The sequence below is a fragment of the Mytilus trossulus genome, chromosome 6 (genome assembly GCF_036588685.1).
Source record: "Mytilus trossulus isolate FHL-02 chromosome 6, PNRI_Mtr1.1.1.hap1, whole genome shotgun sequence".
Lineage (NCBI taxonomy): Eukaryota > Metazoa > Mollusca > Bivalvia > Mytilida > Mytilidae > Mytilus > Mytilus trossulus.
This window is the reverse complement of record NC_086378.1, coordinates 82,291,508-82,317,564: the sequence shown is the minus strand read 5'-3', so window position 1 is coordinate 82,317,564 and position 26,057 is coordinate 82,291,508. Positions and strand designations below refer to the sequence as shown.

The 26,057-nt window shown below is 30.9% G+C and overlaps 2 protein-coding genes across 3 annotated transcripts; one reads left to right on the top strand and one right to left on the bottom strand.

Moving 5' to 3' along the window:
- The first annotated feature begins 520 nt into the window (after nucleotides 1-520).
- LOC134722025 (acyl-coenzyme A diphosphatase NUDT19-like) lies at nucleotides 521-6,479 on the top strand. The gene is made up of 3 exons (XM_063585443.1): nucleotides 521-1,293; nucleotides 2,851-3,058; nucleotides 5,748-6,479. Exons 1-3 carry the CDS (start codon nucleotides 571-573, stop codon nucleotides 5,933-5,935), a joined length of 1,119 nt encoding a protein of 372 aa, XP_063441513.1. The 5' UTR covers nucleotides 521-570; the 3' UTR covers nucleotides 5,936-6,479.
- A 3,882-nt stretch (nucleotides 6,480-10,361) lies between these two features.
- LOC134722024 (uncharacterized) lies at nucleotides 10,362-24,481 on the bottom strand. 2 transcript variants are annotated; one of them, XM_063585440.1, is made up of 6 exons: nucleotides 24,404-24,481; nucleotides 18,032-18,238; nucleotides 16,290-16,409; nucleotides 15,978-16,079; nucleotides 15,134-15,226; nucleotides 10,362-13,955 (listed from the first exon to the last, which is right to left on the bottom strand). In XM_063585440.1, the coding sequence occupies exons 2-6, from the start codon at nucleotides 18,216-18,218 to the stop codon at nucleotides 13,471-13,473; spliced, it is 987 nt and encodes a 328-aa protein (XP_063441510.1). In that variant the 5' UTR covers nucleotides 18,219-18,238; nucleotides 24,404-24,481; the 3' UTR covers nucleotides 10,362-13,470. The 2 variants fall into 2 exon arrangements, with proteins under 2 accessions (XP_063441510.1, XP_063441511.1); XM_063585441.1 differs by having other exon boundaries at nucleotides 24,392-24,453.
- Between the last annotated feature and the right edge of the window lie 1,576 nt (nucleotides 24,482-26,057).

Below are 26,057 nucleotides of genomic sequence, written 5' to 3'. Positions count from 1 at the left end.
ACTCGCGAAAAAATATGGACGGCGGGAAAGCGCTGTTCTACAGAGAGGCACAAGTTTTGCAACGTCACAAATATGAAACATCAAGAAACTTTTGGCACGAGAAAGCAAGAAAAAACTCGGCAGGAAGATGGTTAAGATGAGCCTATAACATTTAAGAAACACCTTTTTGATTATCTTTAATCTCAAAAATTATGAATGCAGTGTAAAAGTTATTCATTTGTATATACATTGTATATTTGATATACACGTACATGAATTAACTTTTTTGTATTAATACAAACCTTTCTAGGAATTTGACTAAAAGAAAAATTATCTTTCTGATTGTTTTGTTCTTATCGATTCCGTTTTCTTACAAATGTATATATAGAATAAAATATTGTATTTCTTTTATTTCTTTTTTTATATTAAAGATAAATTCTTGTCTTCAACATAAAAGTTATGACGGTATTCAGATTAAAATATTTTTATTAAAATATTTAATGAATTTCATTAACATAGCTAAACCCATAAATTAAAAAAATGGCTGTCCCCATTGAATGATTATACACTTGAGCAAACAAATCCTTTAACATGGCTTCTATTTTAAAACATTGGCGGGAGGCAGCTACTCTGATTATTGCTGCCAAATCGAAGAACATTGCAAACAGATACTCTTATGAAATTTTAATGTTGAAAAGAAGTGGTAAAAGCAAATTTTTGCCAAGCGTGAGTGTGTTTCCAGGGGGCGTGGCAGAAGATGCTGACTTTTCCCCAGAATGGGTGGATGTTTTTTCCTCTCTTGACAATGATATATGGTCCAAGACATTTGCTCATTTTGCAAATGTTGGCCAAGGTCCTCCAATGTTTAGCAGACAAAGGGATGAACATTTTTCGAAAATCCCTAGTGAAGTTGCCTTTAGAATCTGTGCTATAAGAGAGACATTCGAAGAATGTGGAATATTACTCACCAGATCTTCAAATGACAATAAAATAAATACCCTAACAGAGCCATCAAATGTAGCAAAGGATTTTGGCAAAATTGGTAATATTGGTATTTCTGATTCTGAGATATGGAGGGAGAAGGTAGATAAAGATGCAACACAATTCATCAAAATGTGTCAAGAATTTAATATGGTTCCTGACATATGGTCATTAACAGAATGGTCAAACTGGTTGACACCTGTCACTGTGGCAAGAAAATCTTCTGGAACTGATGAAGGTTCTAAGAGAAGATATGATACTGCATTCTTTCTTTGTTTATTGGATACTATACCAGATGCTGTTCATGATGACAAAGAAACAGTACATTTACAGGTTAAAATTCTGCCTACTTCTCTTTTATACTACTATGTTCATTCATGTTTTTATGTCATGTATGTTAAACTACCATAATTTTTCAGTTTTGTAACATTTCAAATAGATATATGAAGATGTGGTGTGAGTCCCAATGACTGAATGAGACAACTCTCCATCCAAGTGACAATTGATAAAAGTTAACCATTATAAGTCGAGTTATAGCCTTCAACACAGAGCCTTGGCTCACACAGAACAGCAATCTATAAAGGGCCCTTATAGCCTTCAACACAGAGCCTTGGCTCACACCGAACAGCAATCTATAAAGGGCCCCAAAAGTTACAGCTAAATATATATCTACAGCTTGCACATTGACTTGTGTCATATTCTTTTGAATGTTGGAATTTATTTTATTTATTTAATTTTTGACCATGACCACAATTTGGGAAGAAGATCATTTGTACCTGATGAAGGTTCTAAAAGAAGATATGATGCTGCATTCTTTCTTTGTTTATTGGACACTGTACCAGATGCTATGAATGATGATAACGAAACAGTACATTTACAGGTTAAAATCCACCTAGTACTCTTTGTACACTGCTATACCTAAATGAGTTGATGTTAAGCATGTTCAAATTCCATCATTTATATGTTTTTCAACAATTCAAAGTCTGATTAAACATGGTAAAGACCATTACAATTTTAATCAAATTAAACGATTTTGTGAGGTCATTTGACCGGCTGATTTTTGTATACATTAAAAATTATGTTATACGTATTGAACTTTTCACATCATTAATTATAAATAATTGCTTGACAACATTTTTGAAAAAAAGAAGATTGAGAACAAATATGTTGTGTACAATGTACTAAAAGTGGGTATTTTGTTCTAGTCAAAGTCATAAGTACTTGGGGACAGAACATTTTTTTCAGCCCTCTCCCATTTTTTTAAAAATCCGTTATTTTTTTGTTTCTATTAATTTCAATTATTTTCACATTCTTGTGTATCATGGCTATGAACATAAATATACTATAAATGATGTGTATTTGCTATTTACTATCAATTCCAAGTTTACTATCAACGGAAGTCACTGATATATTATAAAATGAGCTCTCTATGGCAATACGAATTTTGGAAAAAAGGGGTAGGGTTTTAAAAAAATTGTCCTGTACCGAAGTATCTATAAGCACAGGACGGAAATATTCAGTTGCTTTAAATTGCAATTGAAACTATATGCTGTACATTTATGACTATATTTTTTTTTTGGTGAATGAACAATCAACTTCAGAAATGTTTACTGTTTGGTCTAAATTAGCAAAATATATATCTGCAACATGCGCATTGATTTTCTAATATTCTTTTTAATGTTGCAATGTCATTTAATTTATTTAATTTATGACCATGACGACAGTTCATGACTATGGATTATTTATAATCACAAATTTTATTAACATTGATATGACTTGGTTAAATATATAACACAATGATAATTCATGTTGCACATAATTAAAATACATATATTTCAATTACAAATGTCATTTATTCTCGTATATATACTTTTTTTTGTTTATCTTCAGTGGTCTCCACCAGATGAGTTGATTAAAAGTTATTTAGAATCTAAAGTTAAACTTGCTCCACCACAGATCTATGAAATATGTAGATTTCTAAACTTTAAAGATATGGAGGAGATGAATGCATTATGTCTGACCAGAATTGACAAGAGAGTAACGAGAAAATTTCCAGTACCTGTTGTCTGTGATGATGGAATCTTTATTATATATCCAGGTACATGTATAGCAAATGTTGAATAGTTTTTTTGCTTTAACAAAGTTTTGTAGTTAAAGGCAAATCAGAAGATTCTCTCTAATATAGGCTGATGAAACAGTTATCCTTTGATTTTCGTTGTCTACAAATAGAGTCCCTAGTGTAGACAGTGTTTAGTTTTGTTACCTCGATTTTGTTGTTATGCGCATTATGTTTTCGGGTCTGTGCGTCCGTTCGTCCGTTCGTTCGTCCGTCCGTCCTTCCGTCTGTTCGTTTGTCCGTCTGTTACACTTCAGGTTAAATTTTTTGGTCAAGGTAGTTTTTAATGAAGTTTAAGTCCAATCAACTTGAAACTTAGTATACATGTTCCATTTGATAAGATCATTCTAATTTTAATGCCAAATTAGAGAATTTATTCCAATTTCACGGTCCAGTAAACATAGAAAATGATAGTGCGAGTGGGGCATCCGTGTATTGTGGACACATTCTTGTTTGTCCATGGATTTATGAGTTTTGAACAGCGGTATACTACTGTTGCCTTTATATATAACATGCAATTTGTTTTCGTACACCTTTCAAATCTGTTTCTTAACATATTATGCATCAAATGGATAGTAGGGGGATGAAATTACTTGTAAAATAATTTTAGAGAATGAATTTTTAGGTTAAGTAGTAGTTCAGTTTGAAAATGACAAAAATTAGTCCGAAGCTGTCAAACTGAATTACAGACCCCCTTAACTTAAAATTGTCCATATTTTGAGTTAGAGCTGATAGATTTTTTTAAATTTTGACATAGTTTGTCCCAAAAGTGGTACACTACACTATAAAAAAAACTTTTTTGGACAGAGCAGGTGCGATTTGTTTAATTTGCGTTTTTTGTCTAAAAGAAATGCCCTACAAAATAACTGTGTTCTCTGGCCAAAGGAGTAGGTCCGGTAAGACCCCTTTTTGGCCCCAAAAAATAACAGTTTTACAAAATTGTTAAAATGTAAACTTTTAGTTATTTATTGGACAGTTAAATGGTTCTGCTACATAAATATGGGCAGTTTTTGACAATACAATGCACATATATCGGGTTGTAGCACTATTAAGGCATGCTAAATTACGGAAAACTTCAAAATTCTATCATTTTAGTTCAATTTTAGACGGTTTCCGTGTAAAACGGAAGTGGCCGCATTCGTGTTTATCCTTAATATTGAAACGTAAGTTGCATTTCATGATAATACATAACATATATAAAGGTTGTGGATGAACACGGATGTGGCCACTTTCGTTTTTGACAAAAACCATCTGAAAAGTGTCGTTTTTTGGCCGATTTCAGAGATTTTTCATATTTGAGCTTGAATCGGACCGTTTTAAATGACTAAATCAGTTAAAATCTTTCTCATAAATTAATTGAATCAAGTGAAATAGACACTTAAGTGTTTAAAAAGTGGTCAAAATCTTTCGTCAGATGAAACTGAAATTTGAGGCCAAAATGAGTCCTTACCGGACCTACTCCTTTGATAATTCAGATATATTGAAAGCATATAGAGGCATTAGAATTTTAGGTAGACATGAAGACCCAATAGGCATGACAGAGAGATGTGAGAAATCATTATAATGCCATTCATGTAGCAACAAAGGAGTAGGGGCAATAATGCCCTTATTTAGCCTAAATATTACTGCAAGTTCAAAAGTTAGCATACCTATTCTGAAATTTGTCATAGCTAGACTAAGGTACCAGGTATTCAGAAAAAAAAATCACGTTTAACGAGTTACCATGGCAACACACCATGAAAAAATTAGTATAGTGTAACAGTTATTGGGTTTCGGGATTGTAAACTCGTTTTTATATTGTTGTTCGTTCTTTCAATAAAGTTTGAGTTCTGCAGACGTCTTTTTGTCGTAGCCAAGCTCATGTTGATAGCTGCTATTTGTGGTGCCATATATCACCCACTACTGAGGAAGTACTCTAGGCATCACAATATTTTGTAAATTAATTCGATTTTCCTAGTTTTTCATCAAGTTTTAAGTATATCATAGATTTGCAAGGTATGTCCTCAAACAATAAACAACTTTATATTTGGCGAGATTATGTCAATAGTAATAATCAAGCTTCTCTTAAATTATTTTGTTGTTTCTTGTCTGCGCACGATGCTTCCGCAATGGAAATTAAGATGGACAACTGCATAAATTCTGTATTTTTCATCGTTTTAAGAAAAGGGTACATTTTATGATGTAATTGTGACGTCATCAGATAAAAAATCCTTATGTTTTTTTTTCATAAATAAATAAGTCAAAAACAAGTCTGCTTCTCCACCCCACCCACCCTTATTAGTCAAAAACAAGTCTGCAACTCACATATCCCCCCAAAAGAAATAATAAAAAAATAACAATTTTGTGCTCACTTGATATTTTTGCTGAACATGTCAGCATCAAAAGAAAAATTCAATTATTCTATACTTATAAGTCACTGTATGTATCAACGATGGGAAAAACTCAAACCATATAGTCAGCTATTAAAGGGCCTGACATAAAAAAAAAGGTGATGCAATTCAAACAAACAAAAACGGAATTAGTTTAAAATACAATTTACGAAATAAATACGACAGACATTAACCATGTTTACTTTATTTTAACCCTTAGATATATGCTTCATTTAAAGCTGTGAAACTGAAGACAACAAAGTAAATACATATATTGTTTTGATGGTTTAATTTTTATTAAGGGGATGATCTTTACCCAAAGGATCCAGATATCTATGGTGCTAAGGAACCACTCATTATACCAGGAACTTTGAGTGAAATTCATCAGAAATATCCAATTCATACTCGTTATGTACAGAAAGACAAAGAAAGTCACGGAGATTTTGTATATGATGTTAAAATCCTGTGTAATGTGATTCAAGGCGATTGAAATGTTATTCCTATAACAGATTTGTCTTTCATTGGAATGCCTAGGGCAAGAATTTTAAGACTAGTATAATAAGGGAATCAGTGTAAGGGATCATATACATATAAGGATAATTTACATTAAAAATTTGATGTGATAGATATGTATATATATTAAAATTCAGATTTAAGTATTCATATGAATATTATTAAGCAGCATTAAGATATTTCAAAGAGATATGAAATATAAGTGTTCAATTTACAGTATTATAATTACTGTTAACCAACTAATTTTCGCGATCAATTTATTTTTGCGACTTTCGCGAGAAGAAAAATATCGCGATTATAAATCGGTAAATATAAGGTAAATTTGAGAATCGCGAAATTAATTTGCCGCAAAATGGGATAGAAAGGGTTTAACGCAAAATAAAGTATTCACGAAAATAACTTGGTATACAGCATTACAGCTGGTTTTATACCACTTTTGTTAATATACTTTAAAGAAACATTATTTATAATTTATGAAGTATATGTTATTGGGTGATATTTTGAATTTTTATGAAATTTTGTAAAAAGGTTGTTTTACTTTAAAATGTTGCAATAAATTACTTATCAAAATTAATACATGTTTTGGCTGTTTACAAAGATTTTTGAATTTATGTGCAATTTTATTATTTGTCATATCTAGTTCATAATTTTAGTTAGATAGAAGATTTAAAACACATGTTTTTGCTGTTTTAAAACAAAGGGATTTCGAATTAATGTATATTATTATTATTTGTCATATCTAGCTTGGTGATGTAAGTCAGTACTTTATTTTTATTTTAGATCTTATGCTACATGTATATCAATGAAATATTGTTTTGATAAATGTGTACCTCACCGACAATCATTGCTTCTCCATTTTTTTTTTATAGAACAATCAATGGCATTGTAATTATTTTGTTAATAAATTATATATTAAACATTTGAAACTGTTGTACTTTTTGCTGCCATCAAGATTTAAAGAGTAAAATATTTAGTATGCAATTTTAGGTCCAACTGAACATGCATTTTTCATAAAATAAATCATGATTTTTATTGTATTTATCCTGGTGACAAAAGTTATAGTTTAAATACTGGGAAAGTCGCACAACATCCAAAAAAAATTTAACAAACCAAGATGCACAAAGAGAATTCATTGAAACAAGATATGGCTAACATATTCTTAACAATGATATTACAATGACCAAATATTAATGACCAGTCACAAATACTTTCTGCAAAAAACTTTTTTGTGACCAATTGAATGTGGAAAGTGAAAAGGAAGCATGGCCTTTATTAACACTTTAATGCAATATCAGAGAAATCTGAGTTATAGACATGTACTGAATTCCTCCTAATTTGTATAACAGAGTAATCTGAGCAATAGACATGTACTGACGTCATCCTAATTTGTATAACAGGGAGATCTGAGCAATAGACATGTACTGACTTCCTCAGGGAGATCTGAGCAATAGACATGTACTGAATTCCTCCTAACTTGTATAACAGGTACATTTGAGCAAAAGAAATATTTTGACTTCCTCCTAATTTGTATAACAGGGACATTTGAGCAATATACATGTTTTGACTTCCTCCTAATTTGTATAACAGGGAGATCTGAGAAATAGACATGTACTGACTTCCTCAGGGAGATCTGAGCAATATACATGTACTGAATTCCTCCTACTTTGTATAACATGTACATTTGAGCAAAAGACATATTTTGACTTCCTCCTAATTTGTATAACAGGGACATTTGAGCAATAGACATGTTTTGACTTCCTCCTAATTTGTATAACAGGGAGATCTGGGCAATAGACATGTACTGACTTCCTCAGGGAGATCTGAGCAATATACATGTACTGAATTCCTCCTACTTTGTATAACATGTACATTTGAGCAAAAGACATATTTTGACTTCCTCCTAATTTGTATAACAGGGACATTTGAGCAATAGACATGTTTTGACTTCCTCCTAATTTGTATAACAGGGAGATCTGAGCAATAGACATGTACTGACTTCCTCAGGGAGATCTGAGCAATAGACATGTACTGACTTCCTCAGGGAGATCTGAGCAATAGACATGTACTGACTTCCTCAAGGAGATCTGAGCAATAGACATGTACTGATTTCCTCCTAATTTGTATAACAGGGAGATCAGAGCAATAGACGTGCACTGAATTCCTCCTATTTTGTATAACAGGGAAATCTGAGCAATAGACATGTACTGTTTTCCTTCTAATTTGTATAACAGGGTAATCTTAGCAATAATCATGTACTGACTTTCTCAGGGAAATCTGAGCAATAGAAATGTACTGACTTAATATTGTATTTGTTGACCTTTTCCTGTGACCTTGAAATAATTCTTGGGTAATGTATGCTTATTTATACACTGAAAATGGTACATAACAGAAAATACAATAGCAAGTTATATTTTTTAACGATTTTATTTTAAAGTTAATACAAAATGCATAGAAAAAACAACAAAGGATTGGAATCAACAGGTTATTAATTATATTGCTAAAAATATAAAAAAAAAAAGCAGAAAACAATAAATTACACATTTTTCATATTAACATCCACTCTTTTAATCTAACTAGGTTACCTCTCTTTCTGAAGGTACTCGTAAACTGAAGTTATCATATATATATATTGTAAAAAGAAGCTGCATAAATTGAAAAAAAATATGTTATCTTCATCCTCAAAGACACTTTTTTAGAAGCAGGTTTCAAACATTCAAGCAGTTGTCAAAACAAATATGCAACAAAAAAGCTAAAAGCCAACCCAACCTTTTGACAAATTATACCTCAAGCCCTTACTGACATTGTTACTGATTATTTTCTTAACGTTCCAAGAAAATCTAGTCAATAGTTAAAGAGTTTGGACAGAAAAATAAACAAATGGTAACCCACTTTGTTAAATGGGTTTAATAACTATTTATTTGATCAAAAGAGAGAATGTCTTTCCTGAAGCATATAATTTGGATACATCAAGAATTTATCAAAATATAAAATAAGCAGAACATAACAATGAACAACACACCTACGTCTCAAACCCTGTAGCATGTTGACTTTTAATTTCAATAACCCTGTGTTAAATTATATAAGCATTTATGTTTCTAAAAAAAAATCAAACAACAAACAAGTCATTAAAAATTCCTCCACATGCATTATATTGGATCAGATACAAAAACTAGCCATCATTCCAAACATTTGTACTCTTGAGAGCATCAGATAAATATGATAAATTTGCCTTACAAAGCCCAAACTAATCATCCAAAACTGCCCTTCTGAAATGCAGGGCACTGTGTAACTACAAAATCACATGTTAAGATACAGTTTTACATAATGCTTGAACTTTTTCATGTAACATGTTATAAAATTTAATGATATGAACAAAGATTTTTGTTAAAGTCAATGAATGCTTATTGAAGCAGAAAGACTTTAAAAGCTGTTTTAATTTTTCACAAAACGAGGTTGGATCCTTTTTTTCTACTTTTATGCAAACTGGTACCTGCAATGGAGGAGTGATTTTTCTCCCCTTATGTTGTCCTTTAAACTGAGAAACAGTTAAACATAATAACCATAGAAAATCCAAATAAAAAATAATTTCAGGATCAAATAGTTTATTAAACTATCAATTCTGTAGGACTGTTTTACAAAGCAAATAAAGCTGCAAGTATTTACATGTTGGGACAGTTGAAGATGGAAAGAGTTAAAACGTCTTTCAAACATTTATCCTTCCAGTTTAACAACAGAAGCAATAGTGTTACCTCATAAGTCTTTCCCACACAGGAAAATAAGATAGTCATGACATCAGAATACTTAAAACTTGATCAAAATTAAAATTTGGCTCATTTAATTTTCATAAAATTTTAACCAAATATTCACTTTGACCCTTTGCAAAAATGCTTTGACAAAAGTACATGTATAAAAATTTCAAAAAAACTTAAACCAAACACTTTGTTGTAAACAAATATTGGATATATAGCAGGTTGATAAATCATATTTTTGTTCATTGATTAAGCTTAGTATTTCCTTATTAATAGAATGTGATTAAACATCAGCTGATTTGTACAGAGTTATCTCCCTGTAGTTTTATATACCACCTTCAATTAATAAGTTATGACTGTTCTATTCAATGTAAACTTTTTGATCTTTGACTTTTTACGATATGTAAGATCAACTGTGGCTTGATATGAAGAGTTGGTATTGGCTATACAAGGATGTAGTAGGATGTGTGTAGCTGCAGGCTACATGTACTACATTCCATCCATTTTAAAGTTGGGACTAAAAGTTGTATGAGCTTATGTATATATAATATATATATATATTTCTCTTATTCTTAACTAAAAGAGGGACGAAAGACACCAAAGGGACAGTCAAACTCGTAAATCTAAAACAAACTGACAACGCCATGGCTAATTTATCCTTTCATAAACATATTTTTATTAAATCAATTCATTGGTTCAAATTTCGATTATGACGTCAAGTTTTCTTGCTTTCCTCTGAATTTTCTATTGTGACGTCGCTTAAAAAAAGAACACATCTTTTGTGCAGATCATTAGAAAAGAAGGAATGAGTTTGCATATTGTTTACAAATCATTTAGGGAAAACAGATTTCACCACCAAAGCTTATGTAATACGATATTTATCCACTCTTGACAGTTAAATTTTAAATATTTAAAACGCTCTGCCAGCCTCCCATTTTAAATTTGAAAATTTAACTGTCTCAAGTGGATAAATATTGTATCACTGATCAATGATGCGGTGGTATAATCTTTATATATATTTTTCTATACTAAAAGTGTATGTGCATGAAAATTTTAATTCACACAACTGTAAATCAAATACAAAAATTAATGCATCTTATATCTTGTTAAATTTGTTCAAACATATTCTAACCAACAGTAAAACACAAATTTTTTTTGGCACATAAAATACACAAATATAATAAACATGATAAATAATACAACAAATGTTTTCTACTGCATAGGTATCGAATGAGATCATGCATGCTTTGATTGACAGCTTATGTAAGTTAGCATGTACACAATAGTCCATCTTTATTGTCTTTTTCATATAACTGCAATTAAGTGTAACCCATCAGATGATGTTTATTTTGTTCATGTATTGTCTACCTGCCAATACATTTCATTCATTAAAGGGCATATGTAATAGTTTTTAAACATGCATAACGTGACGGTACCCAAATTGCACCTATTTTGACAGTTTTTTCACCTACGTTTTTTTATGATCAAGAAATAAATGTCATTAATGTGTCTATTTTGTAGCCATATCCTTCTTTATTGTATATGTACACCAATTTAGTTTTTAATCCCATTTTGAGTCATAAAAAATTGGGTTTGAATCAACCTCCAAACTGTCCATGATTCTGTAATGAGGAGTACCCAAATTGCATCCATGCTTAAATTCACATCGGCAGAAGTCTAATAACCGAGCTTTTGTTTAATTTCTTCAAATATTTTGAACAATTGGATATAAGTCTATGCTTATTCTTCATATTTTACGAAATGAATACTTATAATATATTGTATTTGCTAATTTTAAAAAGATGACGTTTTGATGACGTCGCATGATGACGTTTTCGTACATTTTGTTTTTTTCAGTAAACAGTCCATCTGTTGATAAATACTGTGAACGTTTTGTGTATATCTAAATATGTTTACATATGTTGAAAGACGTGCATAATATCAAATCATAAAAATACAAATTGTTAAGTCTCTAGGAGATCTTGTAAGATTTCCGTGGCTATTTTTTCTAAATAGGTGCAATTTGGGTACTCGGTGCAATTTGGGTACCCTTACGTTATACATACTCAATATTTTCAAAGAATATTTTTTTGAGTCCATAATTTGCTTGACAAATAGTACTCAATTTCAATGCTGGAAATGAAACAACATTCATTATGCCTCCCTATATATAGAACTTTTTAACAATGTCACATCATATGTACCCTTTTTCCAAATTAATAACTTTTTAACAATTTCACATCATGTGTACCCTTCTTCCAAATTAATAAGTGGCAGATCAAGAGGGTGGTTCCCATTTTTTTAATGATCAATGCATTTGAATGGGGACAAATGGTTTGACACCTCACTCACCCTCTTTATCCAGGATTTGGAACCCCCTTTTGAAAATGGCTGGATCTGCCCCAGTTAATAGAGCCATATCTACATGTACCTTATTACTGAATAAGAAAAGATCAATGTTTCAAAGTTCACATTTGTGTTAATGAGGTCATATGATATGTAGGTAACTTTACATATTGATATTAAAAGGGTAATGTACATGTTTAAGGCTACATACACAAAAAACATAAAAAAAAATACTTTTTACATCTTACAAATATTATTATGCATGTATTTATCTTACATAGATTTATAGTCAAATAGGAAGTTAAACTATTTTACAAAATAGCTTTGAATTAATTGTATACAAAAAATGTACATGTATCATGTGTACATGCAAGAAGTTACAGCAGAAACTATGCATTTGTTCATTGTTGTTATTCAATTTTCTTTCAAACCTTTATTTGGTAGAAGGTAAACAAATCACAAATCATTTTTTTGCACCTTAACTTTGATTTGATCACGTTGGTACTTATGAACTAGTTTTAAAAGATAAGTTTTAATTCAACCTGCTTATAGTTTTATTTATCTTTCAAATAATAGTATCATAAAATGACTTTTGGATTTTTCATACATAAATTTGAACTTGAGTGGAAGCTTTGATATGCCTTATACAAGCTGGAGAATTGATATGCTTTATGAAATGAAAGGTTTGATATGCTATAAAACAACACCCAACCACAACTGTGATTTTCAAAGTGCATCTTCAAAGTCATGCATTTAAAAAAAATGTTTCCAATGTTGACCATTGAAGCAATTTGTTCAGACTTGACCTATCATGTATATGGTAATGATTTATTTTCTAGTGAAAAGAGCAATAAAGCTAGATAATTAAAAAAAATGTTTCTTAACACTTTAAAAAGCTAACACTTTATTAAAAGATCATGCAATAGCCTAAAGCACAAATATTGTCAAAGACACAAATATAAAACTCTATGCTGTCCCCTCCTTGTTCTCCCTCAAAGAAAAATATAATACAAATAATCTGTAGTTTGTTGAAGTTAATACTTGAATAAAGACATATAAACCATGTTAGGTATAAGTAAACTTAAGGCATCCAATAACATATATAAATAAGTAATAAAATTAACAAAATTTATATTATGTCTATGAACAGTAAGTCACTTTTTCTGCAGAGTGTGTTAGATCTGTATCATTTTCTTTTTTTACATTGTTAATCTTAAATTCTTAAAGTGGTTACTTATGTTCAAAACTCCTTTTAAAATGTCTAAAACATTTTTCCTAAACCTGTATGTCACATGTATGTACATGATGTAAGTTAAAATATTTTACATCATTTATCAAATATATTTTAAACATGTATAAAAATATTCTTATTTTTTTTTTATCATAGTCACTTATTTTCAAAAACTATGTGCATATTCTAATTTTGCTGAGCCTGAACATTCCTCTGAAGTCGGACCAACATGCCTCGACACCAAAGCTGGAAATTTGGCACAAAGACATACAATAACATTACCACTGGTAGAAACATTTTTGCTTTTGTTGCTAAACTGGGAATTAGAATCCCAAAACTATTCATTAAGTTCGCAGGTAGTAATAGCAGAATCGTAACTATGTTCATCAAACAGAGAATTGTATTGATAACTATATCAACTAAAATCCACAAAACTTCTATGGCACATCGGATTAATCCAAATACGGGACGAACAGGAATATAAAACAGAATGCGTAACATTTCATACACGACTGTCAACATTGTTTTACATACAGGCCATGTGACCAATTGGAAGAGTCCATTTTCATTTTGTACGTCTGCTACTAACAGGAATAATGTAATGACTAATAACACACTGTACCAGAATTTCTTGTCATCATTTAGATTACTCCATCTAGTTCTCAAGTCAACTGGAAAAAAATAACACATGGAATATTAATTAAATGCATGTTTAATACACAAACATAAAGGATGTGTAACTAGTGTTTAAAAAAATGTTTTGTAACTTTCAACAAATTTCCATAATGGATTCATTTAACCCCTTTTTCATTTTCCCTCATTTCAATATTTGATATATTTTGGTGCAAGACATACAGTTCCATACTGTTCAAAATTAAATAAACATTTCAATTCATTTGAACAATAAAAAAAATCTACACATAGTATTATAACAAACCATTAATTACTTTTAAAAATCAATAATGCCTACCCCACAAGCATAATGTATTTCAAATAAGGTTTGGCTTAAAATTTTGTTCAAATTACATAGAGATTAATACATGGCTTTTTCCATATCAGCCTGGGTATCTTCCTGAGACTCCCATATCTGCCCGAGATGAGTCGAGGTGCTGATATGGGTCGGGGATGATACCTATGCTGATATGGAAAAGGCTATGTATTAATCGCTTTATCATGTACTTCCCACAATAGTTTTATGTAAGGCAAATAAACAAATGTAATAACTAAAACAGTCAAAACTTTATAGAGAAGTTAAAATGTGAATCAAAATTGACATATACTATACTTGTCCAACAACAGCATCACTACCTCCATATATATGTATGGTAACATTTCCAACAGAGGCATTTTGAAACATTGAAAATTTGGAAGAGTTTTTTTATCAATATTACTCCATGTTTGTTGTACTATAAAATGATTCATAATTTTCAACGGCATTTGTTAGCAAGTACTAAACTATCCCCACAAAAGTTCATGGAAATGTTGACGTCGTCATAAAAAATATCTGACGTCACAATGGAAAAGTAAAAAATCGATACCAGAAACCCTGGAAGAGACTTGCACGAGAGGCACTATTATGGGTTTTGTGCACGAGATGCCTGATATGGGTTATCAGCCGGGGTGGGAAATTATGGCTTATGTACTTCCGCTCATTACACATATGCAAAAGCTAATATATCAATGCTAAGTATATGATAAAAAAAAATATGCATGACATGTGAATATTCATTGCTGGGTGAACTAGCACAGTGATAATATTCAACTAGTTGCACATTATGTACCTTATCCCCTTATCATTTCCTGAACAAATACATAAAACACATAATCATAATAGTTATAAATCTATTACCTATTCTGGGATGATTAATTGCTCTTGTTTTCAAAATGTCCAAGTAAAACACAGTTTTATCCTTCAACCATTCTGCTTTATCTTCTATGTCACCTTCAAAAATGCCAAGACAATCATATTTAAAACAGTAGTTTCATCTCAAGTGCATGTGTAAGGTGAACTAATGCACAATGAACATTTTACCAAATATAAGCATGTAAACAAAGATATTTTGATTTTAGATATGTGCTGTTTATTTCTTATAACAGTAATCAATTTCTGACATACATACATGTATCACACATTTTATGTTAAATTTAATTGTTCAATTATTTCTTTGTACCATTCTATAAAATTGTTGTTCATATTTCAAAACTATCTTACAGATGTTTAGAAAATAGATTTGAGGTTAGTATTGACTATTCAAAATATCATTATTCAGCATGAAATGAAGACATATAGTCAATATTTTATTAAGGAGACTGCTCATGCTATGACATTCCAGACAATTAAAATTGTTTAGCTTCTTCAAAACTTTTCTTTTAAATCCTTACAAATGGTCAGTTCAATTGGATATTTTACTGATCATTAAAACAACTGTCAAATATTGAAATCAATTGCGTATTGTTCAATTTAATCAACAAGATTAATGAGATTTAACTAAAAATATAACATCAAACAACTTTAACAAAAATAGATACAGCACCTGATACTTTTAAAAAATAACTCTTAATTTCAATTTGATTTTTTTTGTGTATCATTCACCCAATTTATTTGATGACTTCGATCATAAAATTGTTCTGGAAAAAAAGATATGTGTATCAAGACCTAGATTTAAATTTCTAGAAGTTTATTTTATAATTACCATCCACTCGTTGAAATTCCCCCAATAAGTGGGAACAGTGTTGGTAACCTTGAGCACACCCATCCATAAAACTTCTTGCATAGATATTGCTTTGGGTACGGTCTGAAAAAAAAAGAAATTAAAAATTTAAGCTATAAAATACAATATGGTCACAATCACCATGAAGGCAGATCACATGATGGCAATCAATCATAAAAAGAATAAAAAAATATTCAGTCTTATAGAAGTTTAATTCACAAGCTCTAGGGTCATTTTGGTAGGCTTGTCCAAATATCAATAAAAGAGTACCATTTCCTAATGAATATAATGTACCTTTGACACGATCACAGACTCGCTTTACAGGACTTGTCTTCCAAATATTTAATACTGATAAAAGCATATTGTCCCAGTCTGAATGACTCCATGGATCTTGTAAATCTTCCTCTGTTAATTCTAAAATCAGTAAAATAAATATGTATATGGATGAGACACAATCACTTTAACACTAAGTCTTTCAGCAAATTGATACAAAATGTATATATTCATTGAAGAATCCTTTCATTTTCGTTATGTTAAAAACAAAAATGTTTTGTAAGAATTGTCTATTTACAGGGATTTCTTTTATTCAAGCACATTGTTGTAAAGTGAAATAAAAAGATGTATCAATTGAAAACCAGTATTGTTTTTATCATGTTTATTGGTATAAATATTGATTAAAGTCTTGAAAGTAAAACTACTAAATCAAATCTTACTTTTAACAAACAAGAGGCTCTCAAGAGCCTGAATCGCTCACCTTAATTTTTTGGGTTAAATCTCTCATCAATGATTATTTTGGCTTTTCAATTTATTTAAATGTTCTTTGAATTGTCTTATTTTCTTCAAAAGCAAAAAAAAAATTATTTTCTCCTATGTTCTATTTCAGCCATAGGAGCTATGTTTCTTGACATACAAGGAAATGAAATATAAAATTTATACTAGATACTCTGAAACTCAACCTAAGTTTGGCTGAAATTGATCTAAATGCTTTCGTTTTTGAGATATAAGCCAAAAACTGCATTTGACACCTATGTTCTATTTTAAGTAACGGCAGCCATGTTTTTTGACGGATCCAAAATCGAAGCACACACTTTGTGCAGGATAATCTAAGGAACAATCATGCTAAGTTTCATCCAAATCCATTCAGTAGTTTCAGAGGAGAAGATTTTTTTAAAGTTAGCAAATATGATGAACAAATTGTGAAAAATTGTCATTAAAGGACAATAACCCCTTAAGGGGTCAATTGACAATTTTGGTCATATTAACTTATTTGTAGATCTTACTTTGCTGATCATTTTTGCTGTTTACAGTTTATCTTTATCTATAATAATATTCAAGATAATGACCTAAAACTGCAAAATTTCCTTAAAATTACCAATTAAGTGGCAGCAACCCAACAATGGTTTGTTTGATTCATCTGAAAATTTCAGGGCTGATAGATCTTGACCTATTGAACATTTTTACTCCTGTCAAATTTGCTCTAAATGCTTTCGTTTTTGAGATATAAGCCAAAAACTGTATTTGGCCCCTATGTTCTATTTAAAGTAACGGCGGCCATGTTTTTTGACGAATCAAAATTCGAAGCACACACTTTGTGCAGGATATACTAAGGAACAATTATATTAAGTTTCAATCAAATCCATTTAGTAGTTTCAGAGGAGAAGATGTTTGAAAAATTGTTAACGACGACAACGACGACGACGGACGCCAACTGATGAGAAAAGCTCACATGGCCTTTTAGGCCAGGTGAGCTAAAAAAAATCATCCACAAACTTAATGAAACCTTAAGCTTCATGTACACAAAACAAAAATGTATACATTTATTAATTGTACTACAGTATATCTAAAAAAGAACTACAATGTACGTCATTATCTTGCAAATTTTTAATGCTTATTTTGCATGTTTTGAGGCTGAGTTACATGTGTATGCTTATTTTGTACTGTCAAAATATCACAATAAAACTGCATGTTTTAGTAAGCCAATTTCATCATGTTCATGAAAACAAGATGCAACATCTAAATACTGATCAATGACATACCTGCTGATTCATTTGCCTCCAGTATAACTTTCTGTATACAGTGTATACTTCCTCTGCATTGGGGACATTTTGTGTCTGGTGAACGAGATATCCAACGATGGATACAGGAATAACAAAAAATATGGCCACATGGCACACAGCAAGTGGCTACCCTCACTAAATCTAAACACACAGAACAGTTAGGCATCTTCTAACATGACATTTAAACTGAAAAGAGAACAAACGATTTTTTTTAAATATACATGTACCATGTGTACTTCATTGTACTTAGACCATCATGGCATGTACAAATCAAAAAGCTGTAAGCACTGTAGGCAGTTAACCAAATACCAAGGCAAACATAATTATGAAAACTGTGGCAATGTTGCTTCAACTTTTTTTTTAAGATTTAAAAGAACAAACATTAAACATTCATATATAATTGTGCAGTTATGTTCATTTAATGAATTAAACATTAAGGCAAATAACTCATATTTTATCAAGGTTTTCAATAGCAACGCACATGACCACGAATGGTCATGAGTTTTTCATGAGTCAGCAGTGGTACAAATTTGCAATGATTGCAGTTCTTCTAGTTGAGCGTAATTGTTCGCATTAGCTGACTGTTAGTATTATTTAGTTCAAGTTGACTTTAGTAAGAGCTTGTAAAAGTATGAATGGACTTGCTTCCCTGGAAAGAAAACTGAGTTTGTGTTTTACAGTACAAAAGTTATGAGACACAAATCAGACAAATGTTTACTACTACAGGGATCAATGGTGAGGTATGACTGACTTGTCCATAGTAAATGTAAATGACTCCCACCTTGACCCCAAGTCCGTGATTTCTAAGTTTGGAATAAAATGACCTTGTATGTCATTCAATCTTTTTGAAATGAAAAACGGGAATGAATATGGTTAATAGGCGTTGGTATCTAAATCTTTTACAAGTTATTAAAACACACACACACACAAGGTGTGGGGTGACCCTAGGGACTACCCCTATTTTTCATTTGATTTTTTATATTGTCCCATACATGAATATATATGGTTTATGGGTGGGGATCTCGACCGTTATCAAGTTTTCAAACAGGAGGGGTGGGGGACCCCAGTGACTTCCCCTATATTTCATTTGATTTGTTATATTGTCCAATACATGAATATATATGGTTGAGGGGTTGGGATCTCATCTGTTTCTAAGTATCAAACAGGAGTGGGTAGGGTGACCCTAAGGACTCTCCCTATATTTCATTTGATTAGTTCTCATACATGAATATATATGGTTTAATTTTAAGGTGGGGATCTCAACTGTTTCTCAATCAGATGACTGCAGGGACTCCCCCTATATTTTATTTAATTTAGAGTTGGGGATCCCAACTGTTTCAAAGTTCTTAAACATGAGGGGTAGGGTGACCACAGGGACTTCCCCTATATTTCATTTGATTTGTTATATAGTCTTATACATGAGTATATATGGTTAAGGGGTGATGATCTCAATTTTTTCCAAGTTCTCTAACATGAAGGTGAACAGTGACCATAGGGACCTCCTTATAATTTATTTGATTTGTAATATTGTCCCATACATGTACATAAATATATATTGTTTAAGATTGTGGATCTCGACCGGTATAAATTCTTAAACAGAAAGGGGTAGAGTGGCCCTACAAACTCCACCTATATTTCATATGATTTATTATATTGTCCCATACATGAATATATATTGTTTAGGGGTGGGGATCTTGACCGTTACCAAGTTTTGGTCATTTTGGTTTCTTGTGGATAGTTGTCTTATTGGCAATCATACCACATCTTTTTTTTTATATAAGAAACTTTCAGCTATTTTAACTGATCTATCAAAATTGAGAAAAAAAAATACCCCTTGAAATTGCAGTAATATGTTTAACTTGAAAAGCATTTAACATGCATTACCAACATTTATCACTGATAAAAAAATTATACTGTTACCAGTCGAGAACATATATATTGTTAGATAAACTGTTCCTAGCTGTCACTTGTATTGGATTTTGACATTAAAATTGGTGTACAAAAAATTTTCTGCTTTTTCTTTTTTTTAAACAATTTTGGTTTTCAATTCTAGTGTTTATATTTATTTACCATGCATAGCTGTATTTTGTCACCTGTCTGGATTTTTTTAGTTGATAGCCCCAAAACCCGGGATTATTCTTATCCGCTTCTGGAATCGGATCCGAATCTGCTTCCGGAATCGGATCCGATATTGTAATCTCGCCGCAGCCATTTTGTTTACAATGTTGTTTTTTACAGAAAGTGAGATACGATTTTACTCAGATTTACACATTATTTATCGGGGATTTTCTGTATAAAGCTGGCGGTTGAACAAATTGAATATCACTGTCATGAATAGTAATGATGAAAATAAGTTTAAGATCGTCTTTTAGGAAACTTTGGTAAAAATGTTTGCAAAGGGTTTAATATTTTTTTATTTCTTTCAAGGTCCGTCGGGCGTAGCTAGTAATTAAGTAGAAAGTCTGACTGCAAAAGTGGAAGGTCACAGACCCCGGATCACCGCTAATCTGAACCCCTGCGTCCAAATTAAAAAGATACGAAAATTTCTTCTTCTAATTCAAAATTGCTGCCAACAGTGTGATCAGTATATACGTAGTTGACTACATATTGACGACAAACAATATTCCTACGAGTTTTGCAATTTGGGAAATCTTAACTACATGTACTTGTCTTAAGAGATTTTCGGCGATTAAATATTTCAAACATTTTTTCTTTGACATCTTAGCCAAAAGCTCAGGGGATAATAAACTACATAAGGATTCCTAATGTGCTCTACTTCCTATGTGCAACTTCAAAACTTTTGGGAAAATCGACGATCATTTAAGGTTTTTCTTGTCATATTTTTTGTAATCCACTCCAGAATGAAAAGTATGAAAAAACTGTCCAATAAGTTATAAATAATATAGTAGCCAGCTAGATGATAACAATGGCACGTATTTCAGCATTAATTGGGTAGCACACAAATCCAGGGTGCTCGCATAAGGCAGCTTAACTGCCTAAAAATGTAAGGTAGAATGAGTGCTAATCAGACAACTCTACATTCAAGTCACAATGTATAAAAATTTGACAATCACAGGTCAAAGTAAAAATTACATGTATATGGTAAATCATGCATAATGATACCACCAAAGTTAAGTTATGGCGTAAAAAAATTGAACGTCCTGTATTAGCCCATCTTCTATCTTACAACGGATATAAATATCAAAGATATTTTTGAATCAACACTGGATGGCTCAGAAAATCATTTTAAATTTCACTAACAACTCAACAAAATTTTGTACAAAATGAAGAGTTATCTCCCCTTTTCAATGAATTTTCAGTGCTTTCTATGTAATTTTTTTCTCTTTATTTGTTGCAGTTAATAAAAATACAAAATTTAACTTGAGAAAGAATGAATTTGTGATATGAAATAGATGAACAAATTTTGAAAACAAAATATGTCATGTGCCATCTACTGCCTGGTTTTTCTATGGACACCCTCTTAAAAGTGGGTTGCACTAATGACAGGATGATTGCCCGGATAGTGACAGGACGGTTGACCGGACGACATATAAATAGTCATAACTTTTTTGTTATCCGATAGATTTGTTTAATATTTGTAAACCTGATAGATATTAAACTATATTTTATGAGAATAAAAAAAAAAGAGGGAAAATAATTATTTTTGAGCAAAAAAAATTGACCGGACGGTATTCACACTCGCCAATATACGCTATATATATATTCAACTGGTCGACGACAAATGTTAATATCTCTTTTGTTTTACAATATTTGTCCATGAAACTCAGGAATCTGTGAGATTTATAAATATATTATACGAAAATATAAACTTGATTGCAAAAAACGTGTTTTTCTCAAAAAAAAGTTGACCGGACGGTATTCACCCTCGCCGATATACGCTATATATATATTGAAATGGTCGACGACAAGTGTTAATATCTCTTTTGTTTTACAGTATTTGTCCATGAAACTCAGGAACCTGTGAGATTGAATAATATATTACACGAAAATATAAACTTTAAAGTAAAAAAGAAAAGAAATCTTCAAAATAAGTTGACCGGACGGTATTCACTTTCGACGATGTACGCGTTGATTATATTGAACTGAGCGACAAAAAAATGTAAATATTTTTTTTTGTAAACAATATTTTTTCATAAAACTGAGATATTTGCGAGATAAATAAATATATGATATGGAAAGTTAACTTTATGATAAAAAAAGTTATTTTTCTTCAAAAAAAAGTTGACCGGACGGAACTAACATTCGCCGATATATGCCTTAATGATATTAAATTGATTGTGTCAAGTGTTAATATTATTTTTTTTTTTACCATATCTGTCCCTGAAATTTATGAACATTGGAGATGAATAAATATATTTTACGAAAAATTAAACTAAATATTAAAATAATAAAAGAAATAAAAAAATTGACCGAACGGATTTTACATTCAATTGATATAAATGCCTTAAATATATTGAACTGATCGACACAAGACTTAATATCTCTTTTTGGTTATAATATTTTTAATAGCAAAATTTTATGAAAATAAAAACCGTTATAGCAAGGATTTGTAAAGTTAGAAATCCTTGTTTATAGTTAATAGTTTATATTACTATCGAATAAATGAAATTGTTTCAATTTGTTCAAATGGTAAAAATTGGCGGCAACAAATTGTTAACCGACCCCTTCCGTCTGCCAGAATTTCGAGCAGGATATACTTTTTATTTCAAAATTACATCGTCATTACAAAAAAACAAATGTGGTTCATTCACAAAGCAAATACAGGAAACAAAACCTTTTAATACATTTAGCACTATCACAAATGAAATGGGACTAGAAATTTCTTCTTTAATTGGATACTAATAACCAACTGATTATAAGGTAATTCAATTAAATGTATTTGATGTCTCAGGTGTGAAAACTTTAATGACATGTTATTTGGCTTGATTGGTGATTACAACAATTGTCAAAATTAGATTAATTTGATTAAATATCATTACTTCTAATATACATTGGTGAACTCGCTCACATAAACATTTTTGGTCTAACTATACAAATCCTTGCTATAAAGTTTATATTTTCATATCAAGTATTTATTGATCTCGTAGATTTCTTAGTTTCGAGTAAAATATTGTAAAACAAATAAGATATTGACACTTATTTTTATCAGTACAATATAATTAACGCGTACATCGGCGAATGTGATCACCGTCCGGTAAACTTTTTTTGGAGACAAACTTTTTTTTTCAATATCAAGTTTATATTGTCGTATCCAATATTTATTATTCTCACAGATTCCTGAATTTCATGATAAAATATTGTAAAACAAATGAGATATCAACACTTGTCGTCGACCAGTTCAATATAATCAACGCGTACATCGTCGAAAGTGAATACCGTCCGGTCAACTTATTTTGCAGATTTCTTTTCTTTTTTACTTTAAAGATTATATTTTCGTGTAATATATTATTCAATCTCACAGGTTCCTGAGTTTCATGGACAAATATTGTAAAACAAAAGAGATATTAACACTTGTCGTCGACCATTTCAATATATATATAGCGTATATCGGCGAGGGTGAATACCGTCCGGTCAACTTTTTTTTGAGAAAAACACGTTTTTTTGCAATCAAGTTTATATTTTCGTATAATATATTTATAAATCTCACAGATTCCTGAGTTTCATGGACAAATATTGTAAAACAAAAGAGATATTAACATTTGTCGTCGACCAGTTGAATATATATAGCGTATATTGGCGAGTGTGAATACCGTCCGGTCAACTTTTTTTGCTCAAAAATAATTATTTTCCCTCTTTTTTTTTTATTTTCATAAAATATAGTTTAATATCTATCAGGTTTACAAATATTAAACAAATCTATCAGATAACAAAAAAGTTATGACTATTTATATGTCGTCCGGTCAACCGTCCTGTCACTATCCGGGCAATCGTCCTGTCATTAGTGCTTCCCCTTAAAAGTAACTCTTTTAAAGTGACTAAAACCTTAAAAATTATTACGTTGGATGTAAAAATAAAATAGTAGCTTCCACAGGTATGTACATGATACATGTTATAGTGCCCTCAATCTGTGGTCCTTACCAAACCTTATCTGTTGTGCGATTCTATTAAATTCAATAAAATTGAAACTCAGTCTTTATACTACACTGAGACTACTACATGTATAAAACATTTATCAGAACAACACTCATCAACAGTGAAACAGAAACACGACAGTTTTTTTTCATGAGCTTGACTGAATAAAGGTTATAACATATTATTCAATTTAATACATATGTACTTCTTAAATCATAAAAGACTATAGTGTGATTATTTTCATACAAGGATATTAACCTGAATCGAAAATTACAAAATTTTCCTCTTCAAAACAAAACAAAAAAACAGGAAGCCACTGTAGGTGTAAAATCTCGGAAACAAAGACGGAAAGATTATTATTTTACGGACACGGGCATACTTTCTCTCTTCTTCACTGCAGTGGCGGACCCAGAGCTTTTCGTTAATGCTAAGAAAAAGTCGCTTACTGACCTCAAAGGTCTTCAGTCACTTCAGTTATTCCTTATATCATCAACCAAGTTCTTTCCCCCCAAAAAGGGGGCTGGACCCCTTTGTTTAGTTACAGAGAACCATCAACTTGAACTGTCTTTTTAAGGACTACATTCTAGTGCATGCCTGTATGGCAATGCGTATTTATATTTAATTAATTTCAAGATATCTTTTAAAATTAATATATTTATAAGATATCTTATTTAATTTTAAGTAATAAAGATATCTTATTTAATAAATAAGATATCTTATTTAATTAATAAGATATCTTATTTATTTTATAAGATATCTGATATACTTATTTACTGAGACTACTATAACACTGTGTTATAGTTACGGAAGCCTGGAGCTGCCTTGTATTATTGTTTATAACTAAACCATATATGATAATCATCGCGATAATATTTTGTATATTGCAATACGACGACTTATTTATCGCAATATTTCGCTATATTTAACAACAAGGCACTTTATTTAGCGCAATGATTTTTTATATTTAACAGTAAGAAGACTTAATTATCGCAAGAATTTGCTTTATGTAATAAGACGACTTATTTATCGCAATAGTTTCGCTATATATAACAACAAGGCATCATATTTAGAGCAATGCATTGCTATAATTAAAACGAAGAAGCCTTATTTATCGTTATTATTAGCTATAAATAACAAGACGCCTTATTTATCGCAATATTTCGCTATATCTAACAACAAGACGTCTTAGTTATCGCAATGATTTGCTCTAGACACCTTATATATCGCCATACTAACAAGACGCCTTAGTTATCGCAAGATTTTGATTTAAATATATATTCCCACACTTCAGACTATCTATCAACTACTGTGTACATCAACCTCAATTTCAGGTATAGAGATATGGTCTTCTATGACATGTGCTTTTGACCAACCACAAGAATTTGCGATCATCCGATGTTCAGTACTTCAATACTTTGAATAAAATCTTTTATTGTATATCATGGATCTATATGCAAGTATACAACGTATACCAGACGTTTCTTAGATTGATTATTTTTCTCCCTCTCTCTTTTTTTTTTATAAATCCCTTGTATCTTGTATCTGTATGTATTGGCACAAGTCAGGAACCTGTAGTTTAGTGGTTGTCGGTGGTTCCTGTCTCGACCCACAGTTAATATTTTGTAACTGTTTTTTATGTTTAATTTGGCCAATTGCGTGTGTAAATTGTTTCCCACTTTTCATGTCAAGCCTTTTATAGACGACTTTACTGTATCGGGTTTAACCATTTTGAAAGTTTCCTTTTATTGTTTGAATCCATCATATTTAAATTAGAAATATATCACATCTCCTTGTTTTTAAATTATAAATCTAACTTTTAAAGTCTTGTTTTCCTGAACAAGCATGACATATTTTTCACTGGGGGTTAAATTTTGCAAAAAGCAGTCAATCAAATTACACTTTTGTTAATAAA